The sequence below is a fragment of the Grammomys surdaster genome, unplaced genomic scaffold (genome assembly GCF_004785775.1).
Source record: "Grammomys surdaster isolate TR1022 unplaced genomic scaffold, NIH_TR_1.0 125979, whole genome shotgun sequence".
NCBI lineage: Eukaryota > Metazoa > Chordata > Mammalia > Rodentia > Muridae > Grammomys > Grammomys surdaster.
The window spans coordinates 2,757,510-2,780,349 of record NW_021620795.1 but is presented as its reverse complement, the minus strand read 5'-3'; the positions used below and the strand labels follow the sequence as shown (position 1 = coordinate 2,780,349).

Genomic DNA, 22,840 nt, shown 5'->3' with positions numbered 1-22,840 from the left:
CTATTTGTCTAATTTGGAAAAGAGGTCATTAAAGTACAAAGTTAATAGTTGTACAAAATTTCCAGGAATATGAAAAGCCAGTAACATCTGTGCACAACATTGCAAGATCTAAATCCTTATAAAATTTCTACTTCTAAGTGGTTCAAGACAGCTTCTTGCTCTATTGCCCAAGCTGGCCTTGAACCCAGATTCAAGCTATTCTTCTACCTCAGCCACTCTAGTCACTGGGACAAAAAGTGTGTAGAACATCACTTAGCCTCTCACAAAGTTTCTGAAAACACATTCTCTACCATATATTCTCCCTTTGATCACCACTATACTGGTAAATGGAGTGAAGATACAAAGACTGGATAAACTAGCTAGATGTTGGAGTGCACACCTATAATTCTGAACACTCAGAAGGCAGAAGCACGAAGAACGTTGCAAGTTTAAAGCCAATCTGGTCTAAATGCCAAGTCTCAGGCCAGTTAGGGCTACATCGCAAGACTTTGTCTCAAAGGAAGGAAGGAAGGGAGGGAGGAAAGGAGGGAGGGAAGGAGGGAGGGAGGGAAGGAGGGAGGGAGGGAGGGAGGGAGGGAGAGAGGGAGGAAGGAAGAGAGGGAGGGAGAAAGGGAATAGAAAAGCCTATTAATTCTTTTTTGAGAAATTGAGTCACTTGGTTTCCTTATAATACCATCTAACCCATACACCCCACCACCCCCACCAACCCCTGAAAAACCCTCTACCCCACCCCTGTCAACATCTAACACAAAAGACAGGCCATAAGAGACAAACAGGCTGTCCTGAGTAACAACAGAACATTCATTAACAATATTTTTGAAGATTTTATTTTTATATTTATAAGTGTTTCACCTGAATGTATGTATGTGCATCATGTGAATGCCTGGTGCCCATGGAGGCCAGAAGAGGGTGTCAGGTCCCCTGGAACTGGAGCTAAAGACAGTGTGAACCATGTGGTTGCTTGGGAACCAAACCCAGATCCTCTGCAAGAGCAGCCAATACTCTTAACCACTGAACCGCCTCCCCAGTCTCTCATCATCAATATTTTAGACTTACTCTTTCCCCAAAACACTCTCCTACTGTGATGTTGAGAACATGAGCTGTGGATTCATCCAACCCAAAAAATAGATATCCCAGAATACAGGCACTCTGGCTTTTATATATAAAGCCTTGTACCTACACATTCTTGATTTTAGATACACCTATTAAGCTACCCTTGCCCACATTCACTCTGGCTTACACACGTTAAGCTAGCCCTGCACACATGCACTCTGGGCTACACACATGACCCCAAACCTCAGGACTACAACTTTCAGCAGCAACAAATGTATTTACCCATATGTATCCAGGAACCTGATCAACAATACATTGCACCTAAGAAATCTGAGGCCACCTATCCCACTGGCCCCTGAACTTTCTCTAATGTGCAGAGGGAGTATGGATCTCCTTAAATCCAGAGATGGAGTCAGCTCCCATGGAAAGAACCAAGAAGACATCAAAATCAATCTCCTCTATAAACTGCACCTGAGGGTACATGTCTGTGCTGGTTGGAGGCAATGTTATAAAACTAGGAATGTCACAGAGAAGAGAACATGAGTTTCTTCACCTCCCTTCCATAATGGGTCTGCCTCCCATTTTTCTTCATGTAGTATAGTTCAAATTGTTTTAGGTTCTACCATCCCTGAAAGAATGATATTTGCACCTGCAGCTTCTAGTTGTGCTTTAAAAACTACAGTCCAGTGTTTTTTTTTTTTTAAAAAAAAAAACTCTTAAGAGTTTCATGTTCCTTTCTTTTGTATTGAAAAAGGTGTTATATTTTTCCTTTACCTATAAAAGTAGGTAGAGTTAAGTTAGAATAAGTAGTGTTGATATCATTTAAGTAAATGCTTCCCCAAATGTTAAGGGCTTTGTCCCAAAGGTGATGCTACTGGGAGATGATAGGGCCGTGTTAGAGGTCTTCAGGGGCTTGAAGCCAGGTCTTTGAAGGGAATTGTGAAACCCGGCTGAGCAGTTTGTTCACACACTACACCACTGTCATCCACCGTGCCCATCAGAGGCCCAAGTCAACAGCTCCACTCAATCTGTGACTGAAACTTCTCAAAATATGAATCAAAATAAACCTTTCTCCTCAGTTAATGAGAAATTAGAGCCATCAAAACCACTTCTAGGGAAAATAGATTCCTAATTAAGAAAATTAAACCAAATTCTCAATCATTCCATTGGAACTTGTCATTATGTCATCAAACATGACCAGCAGTTCTCAATCTGTGGGTTGTGACCCCTTCGGCAAACTTCTATCTCCAAAACTATTTACATGACAATTCGTAACAGTAGCAAAATGACAGTTATGGAGTAGCAATGAGAATAATTTTAGGGTTGGAAGTCACCACGCCATGAGGAACTTAAAGGGTTGGAGCATTAGGAAGGTTGGGAGCCACTGTGTTATACTAACGTCTCCTCAGCTCAGTTGTTCCCATGGGTGGGTAGCAACCACAAAGTTAAGAGCCTGACCAAACCAAAGGCCAGCTCTGCCATTTTCCAACTTAGTAAATCTTGGGAAGTCCTCCATTCTCTCTACATTCACATTTCTCTGTAAGGTAAGAAAACCTCGAGTCCTGGCCTCAGAAGACTGACTCAAGTGACCAAATGATGATTATGGATATATATAACACACGGCCCATTATCCACCCCCAAGAGATGGCTACTGGTTATGGCAGCAGTAAAATGGTAACAGCAACAGATTGTTCCCCAATGTTTATTTCCTCTATGCTTACATTTCTCAGTTATTTGTTTGTTTGCCCCTTTTGGTTTCTTTGACATCTGTAACCGAAGCTGGCCTTGAACTTACTCCATGGCCAATGGCAACTTTTAACTCTTGAGCTTCCTGCCTCCACCTCCCACGTGCTAGGAATTGAGGCATTTGCCACCATGCCCGACCAGCCCCACTTTTATGACAAACCTAAAAACCTACAGATGCAGTTACTAACCCATGCCTATGTTTTATCTCTCTTAGAGGAAAAGATGACAGCCCCCTCCTTCCACTTCCTTCAGCTGTGTCAACTCTAGTCCGGAGAATTAAGGAGTCAATGTGTCATCTTCAGGAATCTCTTGCCCTGAATAGCAATTCTCAAAGCCAGGCACCAGATGCAGAAACCCTGGGTCCTGTGCCACTACACAGAAAAGATCACTAGACTTGCTTCATACTTTAGGGAATAAGAAATAAAAATCAGTGGCCAGGTGTGGTGGCATACACCTTTAATCCCAGAACTCAGGAATCAGGCAGGTGGATCTCTGAGTTCAAAGCCAGTCCGATGCATCTGGTCAACATGGTGAATTCTAGGCTAGCCAAGGATACAAAGCAAGATGCTGGAAAGAAAGGAAGAAAGGGAGCAGAGAGGGAGGACCTAGATGTTAAGCCACTGAGATTTGAGGTCTACTGTCACTCCAGAAGAGCCTACCATACCCTGGGCAAGAGGGATACATATGCCTGTAAATATACTTCTAAGAGGGAATAAAAGGATTTCCACTTTTTTAAAAAAAAAGATATGTTTTATTCTTTACCTTGGAATAGCACAGATCAGGAGTTTTTAAATGCTTTTTATAACAAACAAAAGAATGTCATTAAAATTTACCTCATTGTATTTATTTTACTTTGTCTCATCCATATATTTTTGTGACTACCAAAGAAGACACGTAACACAGTGAAACTGTGGCATACTGTAATTTACAGATAAATAAATTTACATGCATAAATGTGGATTGGCGCTGGAACAGAAATTCAGTGACAGAAGCAGAGGATGAAAGTCATCGAGAGCTGACAGAGCAAAGGCCACCCCTCAAGCTTTCTAGCACTGCTTTCATCATTGCTAAACTGCTCTTACTACTTAAAAAGAAATCTACAGAGAGGAGACAAACAAGACAGAGCAGAGAGAATGTTAAAGGAACAAGTTCATGAGGAGTTCATGAGGAGTTCACGAGCAGGCAAATCAGAACACAGCAGAAACAGTGGTGGGGAATGCTAATTTGATTTAAGGGTAAAGAGCTTTCAGTTCCAAATGAAAACAATCCCATTCTCCACATCTGAAAAGCGGCACGGACTCTGCCAGATAGAGATAAGGCGATGGCTCGTAACTCGAAGAAAGCCAATGAGAACAGATCTTTGTCATGACTGCAACCACAGGTGTTTAGCTCCAAAGCACTTATACTCAGAGAATCCGATGAGAGGGTCAGAGGCTGACCCCCACCAAAAGGTAGAGTGTAACACAGACTGACAGAAAGATTAGCTGTCCCAGAGTCATTTGTTCAGTCAGGCTGCGATTACCTCAGATTTCTAATAGAGAGGGAAATGTTTCCTGGGAGTTCATGAGCCAAATGGCACAGCAGCCTCTGCATCCCCTTAGCGCTCTCTCTCTCTCTCTCTCTCTCTCTCTCTCTCTCTCTCTCTCTCTCTTCTCCAGAAGAAACTGAGATTTAAGCATAGGTACATCTGACTTGAGAGCACTTGTGAAACAATACTGTGTAAGTCGGGCCTCAGATCATTGAGGACATGGAAAGTAGGCACTGGCTAGGCTGAGAGGGAAATGACCGTTGGGGAAGCTAACAGTGGGGAGGAAGAGGAGGAACGAACGTGGCAAGGGAAACCTCAGCTATATGCACAGAGAGCAAGGATGGAGCAGGTAGCTCAGATGTGGAAGGAGGTGGTACAAGACCAGACTGGCCCAGGGCTTCCAGTAGAAGGTGCTGTAGGCTCAGTCAAGGATGTATGTGTGCTGCCTTCTGGAGACAGTGAGGATTAAGAAGGGAACAGGGGGGCTGTAAGAAGGGGAACAGCCATATTCAGGAAGACTCTGAGAAGCTAATCTCACTAGGTTTTCTATAATATAGAAGATGGGTCAAAGATGAAGAAGGCACTTTGCACGCAGTAGATAAATACTGAATGGATAAAGACTAAGACTAAGGACCAAGTTACAATGAGCTAGGTTTCCCTTGCATGATCTGAAACCCGTTCATCTCCATCCTGATTCACACTGTTGAGTTTGCTACTTAAAGAACTACGTGCTCTAAGAAATAAAGCTGGTTCAACAGCAGGAAAAAATAAACAGACAATAAAAATTCACCACTCAAGTTTTAATGTGAAGTGTTTACTCTCGCAGAGTTTAGCATTTTCGTCTTCTATGCTGAGGGAGGAACATCTGAACTGCTGTTGCAAATGCTGAAAAAGAGAACAAAATTAACCACATACAAAAGTTGGCAATGAGGATGGCTCTCCTCCCCAAGTCTGCAACTAGGTGGAAAGGCTACCGGAACATGGAAACCAATCAATAAGGCATAGTACTTCCTGAGTTCTGCTGTGGCATCCAAGCAAAACATTAAGCTTTAACCTTCTTGGTGGTGCCAACCTCCTTGGTACATACAGTAAATCTGGAGCCACCTGCAAAGCCTGAGAACACTGGGACAGGTTAGAACCTACCTGGTTTTCTTCATGAGAAACCCTCATCTGCTCCTTAAGGACAGACATGCGAGCTGCCTCCTCTTTCCTCAAGACTCTCTCCTTCTTAAGCTCGGGACTCCAGAAAGTCTTGATGCTATTCATGGATGACCCCAGTTTGCTGTCCTTAATGTCAAGCTCCTTGCGTAGGAGGTCATTCTCTCTCTGCAGTTCTTTGAGCTGGGCTTGAAGATCCAACATTGTGCTGTCTCTTACCTGCCTCAACATGGAGGGCACCTGGTGGTGGTGGTGAGATGAGCCGCTCAGCCCTCCATGTTGATCTGTATATGAAAGGACATCCGTGTGGGAAAGTCCAGCAGAAGCAATATTGGGACTACTCCCCATGGCTGTGACCCGGCCTCCATACACAGCACGATTTGTGGCCCTGCCCAGAGTCATCGTGCCCTTTGGGTAAGTTGTTGATGCTACTCCTTCATGGTCACTTAAGTACATGGGTCCAGATGTAGCATAGGCCGCATTAAGGGACTGGATATTCTCCATAGACAGAGTCTTGCCTGTCCCTCCCCCTCCTCCACTGCTTGTTCTTCGGTGGCCCAAACGAGGAGACCTTGGCAAACGCGGTGATCTGGAAGGGCTGCCTTCCAGATTGCTGATTGTTCTTGCGCTCCCGTACATTTTTCTTCTGTGATGTGGTGCTACTGAAGAGAAGAAATGCTAGGCAAGGTGAGGACTTAAGCCAATGTTTCCTTCACTGACTAGAGTTTTCACCACATTCTTGGTATAGTCTGTACCAGGAAATGACTCCACTCAGAGATCTGTAAAATGATAAAAGGGATAATTAATTAAAAACAAACTTCCTTAGAATTCTAAGTATGATTGCTTCACATCTTAAATATATATTAATAGAAGTAGTAAAATGCCTTCCTAGAAAACACAAGGTCCCAGCATTGAAAACACCATCTAGATAGATAGATAGAATGAAAGGTATATAGAAATGAATAATGATAAGTGAATGCCAAAATGATAAATGATGGATGATAGACAGACAGATAGATAGACTATAGAGGATAAATAGATAGATGATAGGTGATAGACAGACAGGCAGACAGATGATAGATGATAGACAGATGATAGATAGATAGATAGATAGATAGATAAATAGATAGATAGATAGATAGACAGACATAGATGAAGTGGTATCCATATATTTGGAATAATACTAAAGTATTTATTACTACAAGTAAACATTTAAAATAAATCTTCCCACCCTGCCCCCAAAGTCAAAAGTTATCAAAGACAAAATAAAATTCTTTTTTCCTTAGGAAAATGAAGTTCTCCCTCTTGACATGTACTAAGTAGGGTTAGGAAATCCAAAATTTCACCGTCTAGAGAATAAAAATAAAATAAAATAAAATAACCCATCTTTAGGGACATAGGCCTCAAATACAAATGCTTAACAAGGACCCTGAGAAACCGCTGCTTCATTGAACGTCTTCTATCTGCCGTGTGTGCTGTTCCTTCTCCTCCTGTGCCCTTTAGAAATCAGTATCTTCCACAGACCTCCTTTCCACTGCACCCAACACAACCCTCTAGATAGCTTCCCATCGTTCAGCAGGCATTGACACAATATTTGCAGCCCACTGGCCATCTCAGAGCTAGAATCAAGATGTGTTTCAACCAGCACAACAACTATAGGTATAGCCAGATTCTCAAAGCTATTACCAGGGAAAACAACAGTCTTTCCTGTCTCTTCCCCTGCCATATGTTTTCACAGCCAGTCATTGGAGAGTTCTTTTCCATATTAGTTGACCGTAATCTTCATCTGAACCTCTTCCCACACATACAGAAATGACACAGGGGAACAGTACAGTAGATTAGAGCCCCTGGTCCCCTAACTCCTAAAGATGAGTAAGAGAGGCCCCCTATCATGTTGAGCCAAGTACAACAGGACATTTTCTGTCCAGCTTGGGTCCTAGAGTCGCAATGATTACTTCAATACTGGGATTCCAGTGGTCTTAATGGGTGCCTCGAGGCCTCATGCTCTCAGCAGAGCTTCAGTGTGCTTTCCTTCCCTGCAGCTTGGCTATAGGAGGAGAGAGTCTGGAGAGGGGCAGACTGAGGCTGAGATCTCCATTCTAATACAGAACAGATAGTGCCTTAGGCAAATATTAAAACCTGTCATGAGCTTTTATTCTTCAATAGCTAAAATAAACACAATCTAACTGATTATACTCCTAATCAAGATGCAATCTATAAAATACCTTATTGCTACCTGACAGAATAGTCAGTAAAGAGCTTTTGTAAAAAAAAAAAAATAAATGAATAGATTGGTTTTGTTTGGTGTCTCAGTGAGATTAAAACATTAAAAGCACTGACACATGCCAAAAGCACCTTTGGTTTTCATCTGCCTATCGTTTGTCTCTCTTCCCATCGCTATATATTCTTTCTAGAAATGCAGACTCTATTTTCTTTAATCTTTTTCTGAATGCATACTTGCAGTTCACAGGATTAGATGAGGTTGACTCCCACTACTTCATTCTGGATGGGATTAAGGTGAGAATATAACCTAAGTCTGTCCAGTCATTTTACTCTATTCATTCCAGACATTATAAGTAGTTCGAAGAATGGTATGTGACTCTCACTGGTCCAAAAAGACTCCATCCCATGACTTTAGGTGGAACAAATATAAAAAAGGAGATCATCTTCAGCCACAGTTATTTGTTTTCAAGATGGAACTCTGAAAGTGATGGCTGAATGCCCAGCCTCAGAAGTGGGCATCAGCATCATGCCCTTCAAGGCTCTGGGGGCATTACAGAAGAAGAGGCAGACATAAATGGAGAGCTCAGAAGACAAGAGGGGGTAGCACACAACACTGACTTCCAAGTACTCCTGAACTCACAGTGACTGAGATCACCTGCCAAATCTGTACAAGACTGAGCCTGTGCACATTCTATAATGGAGTTGGAGAGGGCCTAATGAGGTCCCATCCCTCCCTGAAACACAATACATAGTTTATGGTTAATCAGGAAAGTATTTTTTTTATCGGTGATGTAGCTACTTACAGTAAGGTATGCATGCTCCTATAAGCACCCCCTTACCCATGCTCGTGGAAGCAACCCTTAGTAAACTCAATGGTTCATTAGAAAGAAAACATGGAAGATGGTGAGATCACTTAGTGGCTAAGTGGGTAAAAGGGCTTGCCCTGCAAACCTGAGACTTGAGTTCAATCTCCAGAGTCCATAGGAGAGGAAGAGAGAACTAAGTCTCAAGATAGTTGTCCTCTCATCTCTACAGATATGTCTCAGCACACACACACACATACACACACACACACACATATACATATACACACACACTGTGAGTGCACACAGTAGGAAGAGGACCAGTTGGAAGAAGAAGGGGCTCACCATGAGTATAAGATGGACAGGAAAGAATAGTGAGGGGTACACAAAACCAAGATATATCGAATACACATATGAAAATGTCAAAATAAAGCCCACTGTGTATAATTAATAAATGCTAATAAAAAAGAGGAAAAATAAAAGATGGATATCTGAGAACTACTGGGTGGAAGGTGCCTCTGTGGGAGTGAAGATAGAGCCTAGGAAAACAGAGCTGTACTGGGAGTATGTGAAGCCGAGCAAGGAGACATCATCTGATACTCTGAATCTAGCTTTCACTGAAGCTCTATCTCGCCCTAGGTCACTTTAGCTACATATGACAGATAGACTGACAGCATTGATGGCCCCAAGTCTTGACCTCTCCCTTCCTTCCTTCCTTCCTTCCTTCCTTCCTTCCTTCCTTCCTTCCTTTCTTCAAGTATTTATTTATGTATTATATGTGTATGCATGTGTGTGAAGGTCAGAAGCCAACTTTCTGGGAGTTGGTTCTCTCTTTCCACCATGTCAGTCCCCAGGGAGAACTGAGAATGGCAGCAAGTCCCTCTGCCCGCTGAGCCCTCTTGCTAGCACATACATCTTCATTTATCTGTGTCCTTCACAGTGCTCTCCTAACCTCACTCCAGGTTCAGCCCTGTGACTTGCTTTGACTGAGGAAATGAAATTAACCGTGAGTGAAGCAGAGCCTCGGGGATGGCTCCTGTGAGTTTTCCTCTCTCACTCATTTCCTTTGCCAGACCTAGACAAGAAAAAAAAATGAGAAACGCGAAACATAGCCAAGTTGTCCCTGCCCGCAGCCCACCAACCCCAAGCCATGAAAGCAAGCCCTGCCCCGCTGAGTGGAGCTGCCTCTTCAGCAGCTGCCCACAGATGCGTGAGCAACCCAGTCAGTGGAGAGGGCTGCGTGGTGACCACACTCCATTAGTACTTCTTAGAATGTCATACAAGTTGTGTGGTTGGCTGTTTTACAGCCTTGTGGGAGCAGGGCATGCCTGGTGCCTTTGCCCATATATTTCCTTTTGGTTAATTTCTGTATGACTCCTTACAACCTAAGGCACCTTCACATATATGTGGAGAAATGTTTTCTGTGAATGTTTCCCATTCTGTAAGAGGACAGTCTTTAAAAGAATTAGAGCATAATTCCTTTGTGTTATATAATATATGTAAGTACACATACATTTTATGTACATAAGTATATTAAAACCATGCTATGGCTCAGATTTTTGTATGAATAATCTCTTGTAAAAAGGGAGTATCAATATACCAATAAGAATGATTTAATTCTGTTATATAAATGCTTAATGACGCAGACAAGACACTGGAACAGCATGAATATTTAATGAGACAGAAAGATGTTACATATTGGGAGTGGACAAGAGCAAAACCAATGTGCAAGAGTACAAACCAATGTGCATGTGCATGTGCATGTGCACACGTGTGCATACATGCGAACGTGGGTGTGAGTGTGTGCACATGTGAGCGTGCAAGTGCAGGTGGGATTTCCTCCTTACACTTCTGGGAATCATAGATATATGCACATGCTAACAGGGAGACTAGAGAACTGACACCAGAATTGCCATTCTAAAAGGCATTCATGTTTTTCCCTTTCTTACCTGCAAGATCTGAATGTTTTTCATAATAAAGACATACTTTTATAATAAGAATTTTCTGGGGTTTCTGCCTATAACTTCCACAGTTAAATTACTTTTATGTTTTTACTACACTTAGGACCTAGGGATTGGGGTCCTGGCTAGCCCACCTTAGAGCTGCACCTCCCTATAAAGGACTCAGTGGAACTTGTCTGCCTCTGTCTTCTCCTCCTACATCTAGAGACAAAACCATCTCACTTCTCTAGCTAGGTTTGAGGGCTCCTCACAAATAACACAAAACGTACACCAGTTCAGATTTAACCTCAGTGAGTCTGCAAGGCTGGCTGGCCAGCCAAGGCTTTGGAGCCTTACAGAAGACAATTAAAAACAAATAACTGTGTTCCTTTTGGAAACATACATACGACATAAATAACATGTAACATGAAGAAACACTCTCTCATTTAAAAATCACGCATCCAGAAACTGGGTAGATGAGTTTGCAGGTCAGAACACTTGCTGAGTTCAAACACCAGGCACCCATGTAAAACTCCAGGCATGTCTGCGAGCACCAGTAACCCCAGTGAATACAAGAGGATCTCTGCAGCTTGCTGGCCACCAACCCAGCGGCGGGTTCAGGGGGAGACATTGTCTCAAAGAAGTAAGGTAGAGAGCGACAGAGCAGGACACCTGACATCTCGTCTATGTACATACTGGTCTGTGCGCCCACACATAACTACATACATACACCACAGTCATACATGTATGAAGTAATGATTATGCCTCCTCACTTACAAAGGAAAGTATTCCAACACTGGCTCCCAGTTCCTTGGGGCAAGGTTATCCAAGGTTCGTATTAGATTTAATGCAGTATCATAAAACAGAAACTTTCATTTTTACTATATTCCAAAACAGTTAACAGCATACAAAGCCAGTCCTATTATGAAGTGTTTGGTAGCATAGACCCATGAAACTAACTTGGCCGTTGATAATCTCACTTTTTCCCAAGCTTACCAGCATATTTCATCTGTTAACTATTTTGTGTCACTGTTATTTTTTCTTCTTCAAGCACAATCTAATCCATATAGACATGCATACCTCCTCCTTAATTAAAAAAACAAACCTTCAATTTATAGCCCTATCCCGTTTTTAGTGTGTGTGTTTTCCTGTTTCTCCAGCCAACACTATGATTTCAAAGGAGCACAGCTTTTTATTTGGCTGCTGCACCGTATTTTACTGCTTTCACCTATATCTCTTGATTCCTAATAACATTTCTGCTGCCTTTGAGCTTACTCTTGCCTTTTTACTTCAAATGTTCGTCTTCCATCACATTGCCAAATAAGCACACACTTGTGGCATATCCCAGGGCTGCATGTATACATCTTTTATTGCCTTTGTGACTACCAATGATTTTTCAGCCGGGCCAGCAAGATGCATATTAAAAAATGTCTGCAGGACAACCTGAGTGCTTGCTGGCCAACATGCATGTTGAATAACCCAAGTCCAACCCATGAAACCATGTAAAGCTTGAAAGGGAAAAGTCACTCCATAAGATGTGACCTGTGCACATGTGCCATGGTACACACAGAAACACGTAAGTATGATAATAAATATTTCTTTATAAATTGATTTCCCATTAATCATCGAGGATATGAAAAATCTTTATAGCTCAGTTTTTAAAGAATTAGAGTCTGAGACCATAACATGTTTTTTTTTCCAAATTGTCTTCTAGATGGGCTCTCACTACCTCTGGCTGGCCTTAGAACTATACAGGCTGTGCTAGCCTGGAACTCACAGAAACACACCTGCCTCTGCCTCCTGAACACTGGGATTAAGGGTGTTCAACACCACACTCAAGTCTTTTTTCTGATCTTTTAACATTTGTCATAGACCTAAGTGATTACTTTGTTGTTAAAATAACTAATCGATTACTATAGACATTCAAGTATTAAAGAATTAAGCAAAAGCATGCAATCATATCGATGTTTTTAAATAAAATGATGCTTTCTCCTTGAGTGTCTGCATGAGTGTGTGGATATAATTTTAGATGAATCAGCATAAAATTATTCATAGTGGCCCATAACCTTCTTTTTCCTTGATGTGTTATTCCTGACTTCATCTCCTTTTCCCATTATGTTTGAATGCCAGAAAATGCTTTATAAGACTTGATTATTAATGAATGCCATAAGAACCCAAAAGATGGATTAGGTTACCATGACTTTCAGTTTAATTGGGGTAAGAAATGCTTAGATTAGTGGCACACACCTCTGGATGTCTTTCCAGAGGCAAATACCTCATGAAGATTCTGACCTAATGAATGGTTTACCCACTGACGGATTCAAACTCAAATGACCTCTTCCAAGGTAAAGAGCTGTGGATGACAGAGTCTTATTGGAGGAGGTCAGTTGTAAGGGTATGTCATTCAAAGACTGAATCTTGCCCTACCCCTTTCTTCTGTCTCCTGGCACCATGACGTAAGCTTCTGCATCTTATCCTCCCCCAAACCATGAGCCAAAATAAAGAATTCCTCCCTTAAAGGTGTTTTCTCAAAGTGTTTGGTCAGACATTTTGGTCCCAATGAAGAAGTCTGAGCTGTCCTACCAGAAACAGAACCCTACAGAAAACTTCTGGAGATGAGACGTCACACAGAAACAGTGCTGACACGAAGGAGCAAAGCATCCCAGCCAGCAGCTGGCACTAAGACAGACCAATGAAATAAGCCACCTTGATCTGCCAGCCAGTATCAGATGCATGAGTGACATTCTAACGCTACAGCCAATATCAGGACCATCAGCCAAGCTGCAGAGCTGTGGAAAATAGTGAGCTATTGTTTAAAGCTCCTCCCTAGACTTTGGAAGGCTTTGTTACTCAGCAGGACCTGAGCCACTCAATGCCTTATTGAATGGTTATCTAATCATTTATTTAACTAAAGATATGACACGGGTTATTTGTTGGATGAAAATGTAATAATATTGTGATGGAAAACATTTCACAATATTTTGATTGAAAAAGTTCTGGCTGACTAATATTTTGATTGATGAAACACTGGTGGTTATCTCCCGAGGATCACATTCTAGAAGAAACACAAGACAAAACGATTTATGCTCCTATCTTTTTCTTGGCTATTTCCCTCCACAGACTATGCTCTTTACTGTCTGCATTCCTTGAAGCTACCATCTCTTCTTGAGGCAACCAAAAATCCCTGAATCAACTAAGACTTCAACATTGCATATTCAAAAAATACACCTTAAGGTTAATGTTACCCCATCCTACCGGTTCTCATCCAGTACTTCCTGAGCAGTTTAGCAAATGTCTGGATTAGTATAGCTGACACGAATTTGGTTTTATACCAAGAGGTCTCAGAGATGTTAGAACACTAGAGTAGCCTGGTGATGATTCCAACATTGAGTGCATGATATCTATTTATTATATAAATAATAAGATTATTTGGCAAGTGAACCCTTTCCCCTTCAAGATATCTGAATAGTTTCCTTAAAACATTTTGATTTCCTCAAACAAGAAATGTTTTTTAAAATCAGATTATTTCCTGATGTTGAATGGTGGGGTGGAAGGGGTTGAGGTAAGATATAACATGTCTGTAAGAAATTTACTTGTGCTGGGCGGTGGTGGTGCACGCCTTTAATCCCAGCACTTGGGAGGCAGAGGCAGGTGGATTTCTGAGTTCAAGGCCAGCCTGGTCTACAGAGTGAGTTCCAGGACAGCCAGGACTACACAGAGAAACCCTGTCTCGAAAAACCAAAAAAAAAAAAAGAAAAAAAGAAAAAAAGAAATTTACTTGCTAGAATGGACTTTTTTAAGCAATTCTCTTGAGCTCAGATCCAACAGGCTTTGAAAGGATGATGGTTATAAGATCTGGGTACTACAAAATTGACCTCTAATGGGGAAAGGTAAACAGGAAAAGAATTGGCTAGAACCATGCACAGTTGCCCACATTTGCAATCACAGCACTTAAAAGGTAGAAGCAGAAGAATCAGCAATTTGTGGCCAGCCTCCACTATACAGACAGTTAGAGACCAGCCTGGGCTACATATGATGCCATCTGAAAAAAAAAATATTACTAAATATGGTCAAAGTATGAAAATTTCATAGTGAAACCCAGTATTTTGTCAGGTAAATATAAACTAGCATAAAAAATTGAAAAATGACTGAAGTTTCTGGCCTCAAAAGCTCCAAGAAAAAGAATAATTCCCTATTTATTGTCAAGCCTCAGCAGTGAAGCTCCAGTGTGAGGAAGAACACAAGTCATCCTCCACAGTCCATGTCAAGCAGCTGAGGAAAACCCTGTTTGTGCCGCCAAAGTCACACTAAACAAAGGTGTTCTGTTCGAGCCACTCCATAGGAACCTAGTCAAACAGGCAATTCAGAGGCCACTGGACTGGAACAGAGTAATGTCTTCATGACCACACATTTGCTTCTTGCTTTTAAAATGTTGCTATGCAATAAATGACAATACACACAGCAGTCACTCCCTCTTCTCACAACAGAAGAGCTAAAACCAAGGACAGTTCCACTTCTGGAAGATTTAGAGGCAAATGGGTCTTCTGAAGCTGGATATGGAAATGTGAAAAAGTCAAGTCTGACATTCTTGTGTAAGTTCTTATTATCTCTTCTCTGCCATGACTGAAGAGTTCCCAGGTATTCAAGGCACTGAACTCTATCAAAATGTGACAAAACTTCCTGAGAGGAAACTGCACTTTCCCTTCTACAAGACTGAGTACTTGATTAGAAATTCAATGAGTGTAGATTATTTTGATTAGAAGTTCAGTAATGACAGAGGTTGGATCACTGAAGGGCCGCAGTCTAATACAATATAACTTAGGATATCTCCAAGTGCTGTTAATAGCCATTTTCCCCACCTCTCTATCTGATAGAACATCCTTGTGTCAATCAAGTGAAATCTCTTGGGATATCTTAACTTGGAAAATCACTAGCTTCCACCAACCGTAAATGTGAGGACATCATCAGATAGCATCTGAGGCCTACAGCAGAAGTGTCCCCCCTTCGATGTGTCACATCATATTCCTACTGATGTGTCTGAAAATGAGCTACTGTATGGCTTTCTTTGTTCTGTCACTATAGAAATTCTATGACGCTGTTACCATTTTTTGAATATGGAATTTGTGAAATCTGTGTTCCTAGGCCATGAAAACAAATACTTGAATATACAATAAGCTATCTCTTATACCTAAAAAAAAAACAGTATAAATATTTGTATATACATATATGTGCATGTTCATGTGTGCAGCACTCATGTGGAGCTCAGAGGACAATCTCAGGTATCATCCTCAGTAAAGCCATCTACCTTTCTTCTAATCCTCATCCTCATCCTCATCCTCCTCCTCCTCCTCCTCCTTCTCCTCTTCCTCCTCCTCCTCCTCCTCCTCTTCTTCTTCTTCTTCTTCATCTTCTTCCTCCCTCTCCCTCTTCCTCCCCCTTGTCTTCCTCTTCTTCTTCATCCTCCTCTTTCTCCCTCTTCCTCCCCCTCCCCCTCCTCCTCCCCTTCTCCTCTTCTTCCTCTTCTTCCTCTTCCTCCTCTTCTTCTTCTTCTTCTTTTCTTTTGTGGTTTTTTTTTTTTTTGAGACAGGGTTTCTCTGTGTGGCCCTGGCTGTCCTGGAACTCACTCTGTAAACCAGGCTGCCCTTGAACTCACAGATTTGCCCACCTCTGCTGGGATCAAAGTGCTGCACCACCATCCCTGGTCTTTTTAATTTTTGAAACGTATATACATATACACATATATGCATATCTATACATATGTATAGTGTATGTGTGCATGTGCACATTCATACATTCATGTGTAGATGCAGTATGCCACAGCACATTATGAAGGTCAGAGAATAATTTCAGGGAGTTGGTTCTCTCTTTCCCTGTGGGTTCCAGGGACTGAGCTCAGCTCATCAGGCTCATGCAAGCACTGTCACTACCAGCCATCTCACTGCTCTGACCAAACACCTTCTTTGCATTGGCCCGAGCTCCCTGATAGATGAAGCTGGTGGACTAGAGAGCCCTCAGGCATGACCTCTCCTTGCCTCTCCAACACTGGGATTATAAGCAAGCAACCACGACACCACCACAAGCCTGTCTTTTTCATATGGATTAGGGGATTAAAGTCAGACCCTCATGCTTACAGCCCCAACACCTTATCAAACGAGCTACCACTCCAGCCCACACATCTCCCTCATAAAATTAATTTTAATTAGCTACCTAAGCCAAATGCATTATTTGGAAATGAGTTTCTTCTACCAGATTTATAAAAGACAAGGCACAGTTTCCTGGGACCAGACCACCCCTAAGGCTGGGCACAAAGAATTAGGTCAGGCTTGATCAAGAGGTGCAGACTCAGATAATGAAGTAAGCCAGAGGCTCCCAGCTGCCACATCCGACACCACCTCATGATTCCTACCTGTTCTAATGAGTCAGTCACACCCTCCGCCCTCTGCCCAGCTGTGTTTAAGTTCCCTGGGGTATTTTAAGACACTTGCTCTGACACTCAGGCTTTTTTGGGTTGTTGTCTCCTTGTTTCTCATCCACCCTGGTGGGTTTTTTTTTATTCTCTAAGATAAATTTTTGAGAAAATAAAGATTAGCTTCATTCGTAATCAATAACGCACTCATGTCTACTTCCCACTACTGACCTCAAGGAGGCCATTAATAAGCTTTCCTCCTCACCTACAAAAGTGTCTTCAGGAAATAAGGTAATGATAAGTTCTCGGTGTTTTTTGTTTGCTTGTTTTTTTGAACACACACTATTTTTTTTAATTTTTTCTCAAATCATAATTAATTCACACAGGGGTATAAACACAGAAAGGCAGGACGTGTGGTGGAGTGTGGGTGCTCAGGGGGAATACAGATATCTTCAGAACCCGGTATCGGCTGGGTGAAGGTTCAGGGGACAAGTCCCCATGACTCTGCCTATGACTCGCTTGTCCCCATCTAAGCTGGTATTATCTGCCAAGGCTACCTATTTACAAGGTCCATGACCACTCAGGCTTATAAATTTCCACAAAAGCTGCCCGTTGACATTAGCTTATAGCCATCTGTTTCAATGTTCTTCCACTGAGACCCAAGACTTGGTGTTAGTATACATGTATGACAAGCCCACTGCTGATTTTAGGCCTATGGCTGATTTTAGGCGTACAGTGTGTAAGCAGGGCTGCCCCTGACATCTCCTCCCTTCTCTAAGTATAGAAGGGCGCTCTCGGTGTTTTAAATACTCTTACAGCACACACACACACACACACACACACACACACACACATTGAGAGAGAGAGAGAGAAAGAGAGAGAGAGAGAGAGAGAGAGAGAGAGAGAGAGAGAGAGAGAGAGAGAAACTATCAGTGGAGTCCCTAATAAGCTCTTTAAAGTACCTGCCTGTGTCTATCTGTAGTAGACAGCACTAAGAAGGGTAAATTATTCATACCCTCAAGCTGCACAAAAACAGATGTTGCTGACAGAAAAGAAACTATGACCCCAAAGAGATTAGCTGACCAACACCTTCCACTTTAAAAGCACCTCATGAATAAAATTGGAAGTCCATGGGTAAATTCTGCTTAAAACTCAGGAGAAATAACAGATGGCTTCATGAACCTATGAGGATGTTGTTTCTAATTGCATATGGATTCATAAATAAAATATGCCCTCATCCACTCACCCTCTTAAACAGGCTTAAGGACTCTCCAGCTAGAAGCTCAGGGGAGCATGACTGGGACGAGCCTTAGTTCTTGTCTCCCTCAAGAGTCTCAGACTATCACAGTCTAGAATGCTCTATTTTAAGACAAAAGTGCTTCCTGCTATCTGCTCTAAATTAGGTTAAGTTTATTTCCACAGATTTGAGCCCTGGCCCATCACCTGAGCCCTGCTGACAGACCATGTGAGCTGAGATCATCAGTATCTCCCAACACTTTGCCAGTTTTAAATATCTCTGTCTTTTTTTTTTCCCTGACCAGCCTCTTCACCTTTTTAAAACTCTGGGTCCCAGATGACATTTAACTCCAAAATGAAATCCTTCTACAGGGAGCCATGGTATAGAACAGGTCTCAAGCAAGAAGTGACTGCCCATCAGGTTAAGACTGCTGCAGACGAGTTGAGCGTGGCAAGTTCAAGGCTCTTTAGAATTTGCTTCTAGTTGCCAACACAGAAAGATATAGACAAATCACATTAAAAATCCAGATTCCAGCTTCTTTTTGGAAAAAAAAATTTAAGAAGAAAAGTAAAGTAAAAGCTGAAAGTCTGACAGTCCCTTGCTCACTTCCTTCCACAACAATGACACGCTGGAGCTGAGGAGAACCTGCAGGAGGGCACGCACCTTCGCTTTCCCTATCCCTCCGCGCCCTATGGCCTTCCATTCTGCCTGACACCTCTTTCTATGTTTGGCTTATAGGCCATAAAACACTGTCTCACTTCTGCCACATGAAAGACCTAAAATAAGAATTCATTCTCTCTCACCACGTACTTCAAGTCCATTCTAACTTCCTTCTAAAAAGCTGCCTTAAATTCATCTCCTCGTCCCCTCACGAGTACTGTCGCCAGCCCATTACACTGACATGACTCTTGTTTAAGCTAGCCCGTACCCTCCCGAACCACCTCCCATTTTGACACCCTCTGTTCTATTTCCAAAACATCAGCCAAACTGTGTCAAGTTACAATTATAATCACAAAAATATCTTCACCGCCCACTTAGAACCCTTCAAAGCTTCCAAGTGCTGCATAGATAAACCCCTTAGGATCTCTTTCCCACACGCTCTCTGGAGACTCTCTCCTTCGCCACCTCTGAACGAGTCTTCTTCTTGCTGCTCAAATGCATCAAGTTCCTTCCTGCCTCTCAGCATCACATAGACCATTCTTAAGACTACTTCTTAATCATCATTTAGATCCTATCAACTGATAGCTTACCTTCTACACAGACAGTCCATTTGAGTCATATTGCCAAGCCCTGTGGATGTGGGATTTAAGGTCATATCCCCTTCACTTTGCAATATAAGTCCAGGAGAGGAGGTAAAGGGATATATCGATGGACACGCAAGGGTGGGGTGGAGGGGTAGCCTAGTGAATAGACCTGGAATGTCTAGCTAAGCTGGCAGATAGGTTCCAGCACTGAACCCTTCATTTGGACAAGTGGCATAGGGGATGAGAAGTACAGTGGGTGTTTCTTCTTTTTTAATACAGTTGGCCCGTCTTATTTGTTTTTATAAGCCTAAGGGATAGCACATATGATAAAGGTAAGTCTTTCTCCATTTTTATACATCTCACTATGTAGCCGAGTCTGCCCTGGAACTTGCTTGGGCTGCATCACCTTCCCACATGTTGGGATTGTGGGTATGTGCTACTGTAGGCTTTTGTAAAGGTAAATGTTAATTGCACAAATTAATTTTATAGTGCTCAGCTGTGCCACCTCTGTCACTATCAGGACTTTGAACATGGTCCACATCACACCCAGCTGTCCACACACGGTCCCAAAGCACTCCACTCCTTGAGATCATATAATGTACTCTCATTTCTTGGGGTTTCTCTTCCTTCCTATCATAAGCCCCACCCATGCACCCCATATTTCAACACTCAGTCTAACATTGGAAGTCACCATAGGGTAATACAGACCCAAAGACTACATCTCTATACATTTCAAATGTATACACCAAGCTGGTAAACTGGCAAATACAGTACATTTGTCTTTCTACCTCAACAAATCTAAAGGTTTGAAAGGCATTACTTGAATCCTCAATTAGAACATTTACTCTAAACAAAATCCAATGGCAAAGGAAAGGCCTACCTACCCGCCCCCCGAAAACCCTCTATCCTCACTGCTAGTTCAAATATGCTCCAGGAGCCTCACGTATATGAATTCTGCTAGCTAGCACAATCAGCTACTTCTAGATATATCCAAGGTAGGGCAGCTTTTTTCTGTAAAAGACCAAATGACGATGTATTTCAGGTTTTGTGGGCTATTCAGTCTCTGTCATAAATGTCTGACTGCCATTTCAGCACAACAGCAAGTATAGCTGATTTATAACCAATGGTCAAGGCTGCATTCCAAAAAAAAACCAGATTTTTAAAAAATATGACAGCAGTTGCATTTGATCCATGGGACTGTAGCCTGTTGATATCTTGTCTATAACCTTATAAGCCTGTGTCCCTTGGCAACCCTAAGTGCTGGGATGGGCATACTGTAGCAAGATTTGGAGGCAAATGAGGGTTGTTCATACAGGCAAGTCACAAGCCTCCAGATACAAGGCTCTGGAATGCCAGGCTCTGTAGACATTTGTGCTAGTCCTCATGTAGTTCTCCCTATGGAGAAGCCATGGTGACAGAAGGGCCAGAAGGGCCCTAGTGGCTCTTCTTACACATGTCTAAGGACACAGGAGCTATGCAAAACAGTCCTTGACTGTATGAAAGAGTGAAACTGGAACTTCTGTCTCGTGACCTTTTCTCAGAACATTGAAATCACTTCCAAGGACATTACATGACAATTTTATAATGCTAAGCAGGGAGAAACACATTCTGTTTTCAAAAGAGGGAAAACCTCAAAATCAGATCTGGCTGGATCCATTCATATATCCCTTGCACTTCCTGATGTGCCCTCAAGCACTTTCCTGCCCTTCAACTACAAAGCTGCTGGGGGTGACAGCAGCTCCTCTCATAGGGATGGAAGGGTGTCATTAAATGAAATGACACAAGAAAGATACTTTGCAGAATGCCCAGCGCACAGACAATATCCGATAAAAGCCAACCTGAATAATCTTGATACCCCTAAGGCCACTAGAAACCTCAAAACTATCTTGGAATTCTCTCAACTCATTACGTTTAGCCCTGTCTGACTAGCTTGGGTCAAACTCAGTTTGCTATTTAAAATGCCTCAGGCATCGTTATTTTTGTTTTCAAGGGGTGGGTTCTCCTTCCTCTTGAACAGATAAGAAGCAATGGGCTTAGAAGTAATAGTTTTTACAGTTTTATTTAAATTTTTTTTCAAACAATGTATTTTGATTATATTTCACCCTCCCCAAACTCCTCAGAATTTCATCTCCCTACCTACCCAACACTCTCTCTCTCTCTTCCCCTCCCCCTCTCTGAACACAAAAACAAAAACGAACAAGCAAAAGACAAAAAACATGTCAAAAATGAAACAAAACAAAAATAAACAAAAAACAAAAACTGGGGTTCATTTTGTGTTGGCCAGCCCTGAACCGAGATTATTAAACTCAGTGAGACTCAGATTTTCCTTTTGCCAGTGGGTATCAATTGTAAACTGCTTCTTGGTTAGGAGTCTATTATTTTTTAAAATAGGAAAAATCTGCAGGCTGAAATATTATATATCCATAGATATTAAGGAATCTCAATAGTAAACTATTTAATCTTAAATGCTACAAAAAATGAATTAGGAGTAAAAAAGAACCTCCCACTTGCTATAGATGAAATTGTCAAAAATGCTTTCCAATCATTTTTCCCAAATCTCTATTAAACTGAAGCACATGTGTGTATACCTTACCACTCTGTGTACACATCTCACCACTCTGTGTGCACACTTCACCACTCTCTGTGTGTGCACACCTCACCACTCTATGTATGTGCACCTCATCACTCTCTGTGTGTGTGCACACCTCACCACTCTCTCTGTGTGTGTGCACACCTCACCACTCTGTGTGTGCACACCTCACTACTCTGTGTGTGCACACTTCACCACTCTCTCTCTCTCTGTGCACACCTCACCACTCTCCCCCTTAGTTCTCTCTCATGCCCATCTTATAGTTACTGTTTTCCATGTGCAGACTTAGCATGATTATATGTTCAGCTTCCTCAGATTTTGTTTTATAGCCAAGCACTTGATCAAGAGGTTGACTACTCTCCATACCCGAGGTGAGCAGGCGCTCCCTGTGCCCCAGGGTTAGTTCTTCCCATCAGCCATTGCCCCTGTGTACATTTTAAACTCTATCCAACTATTCCAAAGTATGAACTTAAAAGGTAAAGCCCCTAAAAACTGTCTAAAGAAAGATACAATTAAAGTATATAGCTAAATCCACAGGTTAAAAGCATAACAAAAATCAAGAATAAAATATCAAAGTAATGAGATACTAAATAAAATTAAAGTAATGGTTATGGCTGGTACAATATGCTGAGTATAACATTATCCATGGCCAACAAATAAACTGGTTACACTGAAGAAATAACTAAGATTGCTAAATTTGGTTTTAAAACATCTGTGCATCTCCTTTAATCTGCAAACGTGAAATGTCAATTGGCAACGTTTTAGCTGTAATACACTTACCAAAAAACAGAGCTGGGGATTATTGGGTCTTACATTAAAAATCCCCAATCTGTCCACCAGCAGGTGTTCCAGAGAAGATGACAGAAAAGGTAGAAGAAATACAGCTCCACACCCTTAACCTCAGACACTCAA

General features: G+C 41.9%; 1 protein-coding gene across 3 annotated transcripts in view; it reads right to left on the bottom strand.

Moving 5' to 3' along the window:
• The window catches only part of Erc2 (ELKS/RAB6-interacting/CAST family member 2), an 822,395-nt gene that overhangs the window by 783,830 nt on the left and 15,725 nt on the right, over positions 1-22,840 (bottom strand). For 2 of the 3 annotated variants that reach the window (XM_028754073.1, XM_028754072.1), the window contains exon 2: positions 5,471-6,264. In XM_028754073.1, coding sequence (XP_028609906.1) covers positions 5,471-6,124 — 654 coding nt within the window. In that variant the 5' untranslated portion in view covers positions 6,125-6,264. Of the gene's footprint in view, positions 1-5,470; positions 6,265-22,840 lie in introns of those variants that run through there. The other variant, XM_028754074.1, reaches the window with a different exon arrangement.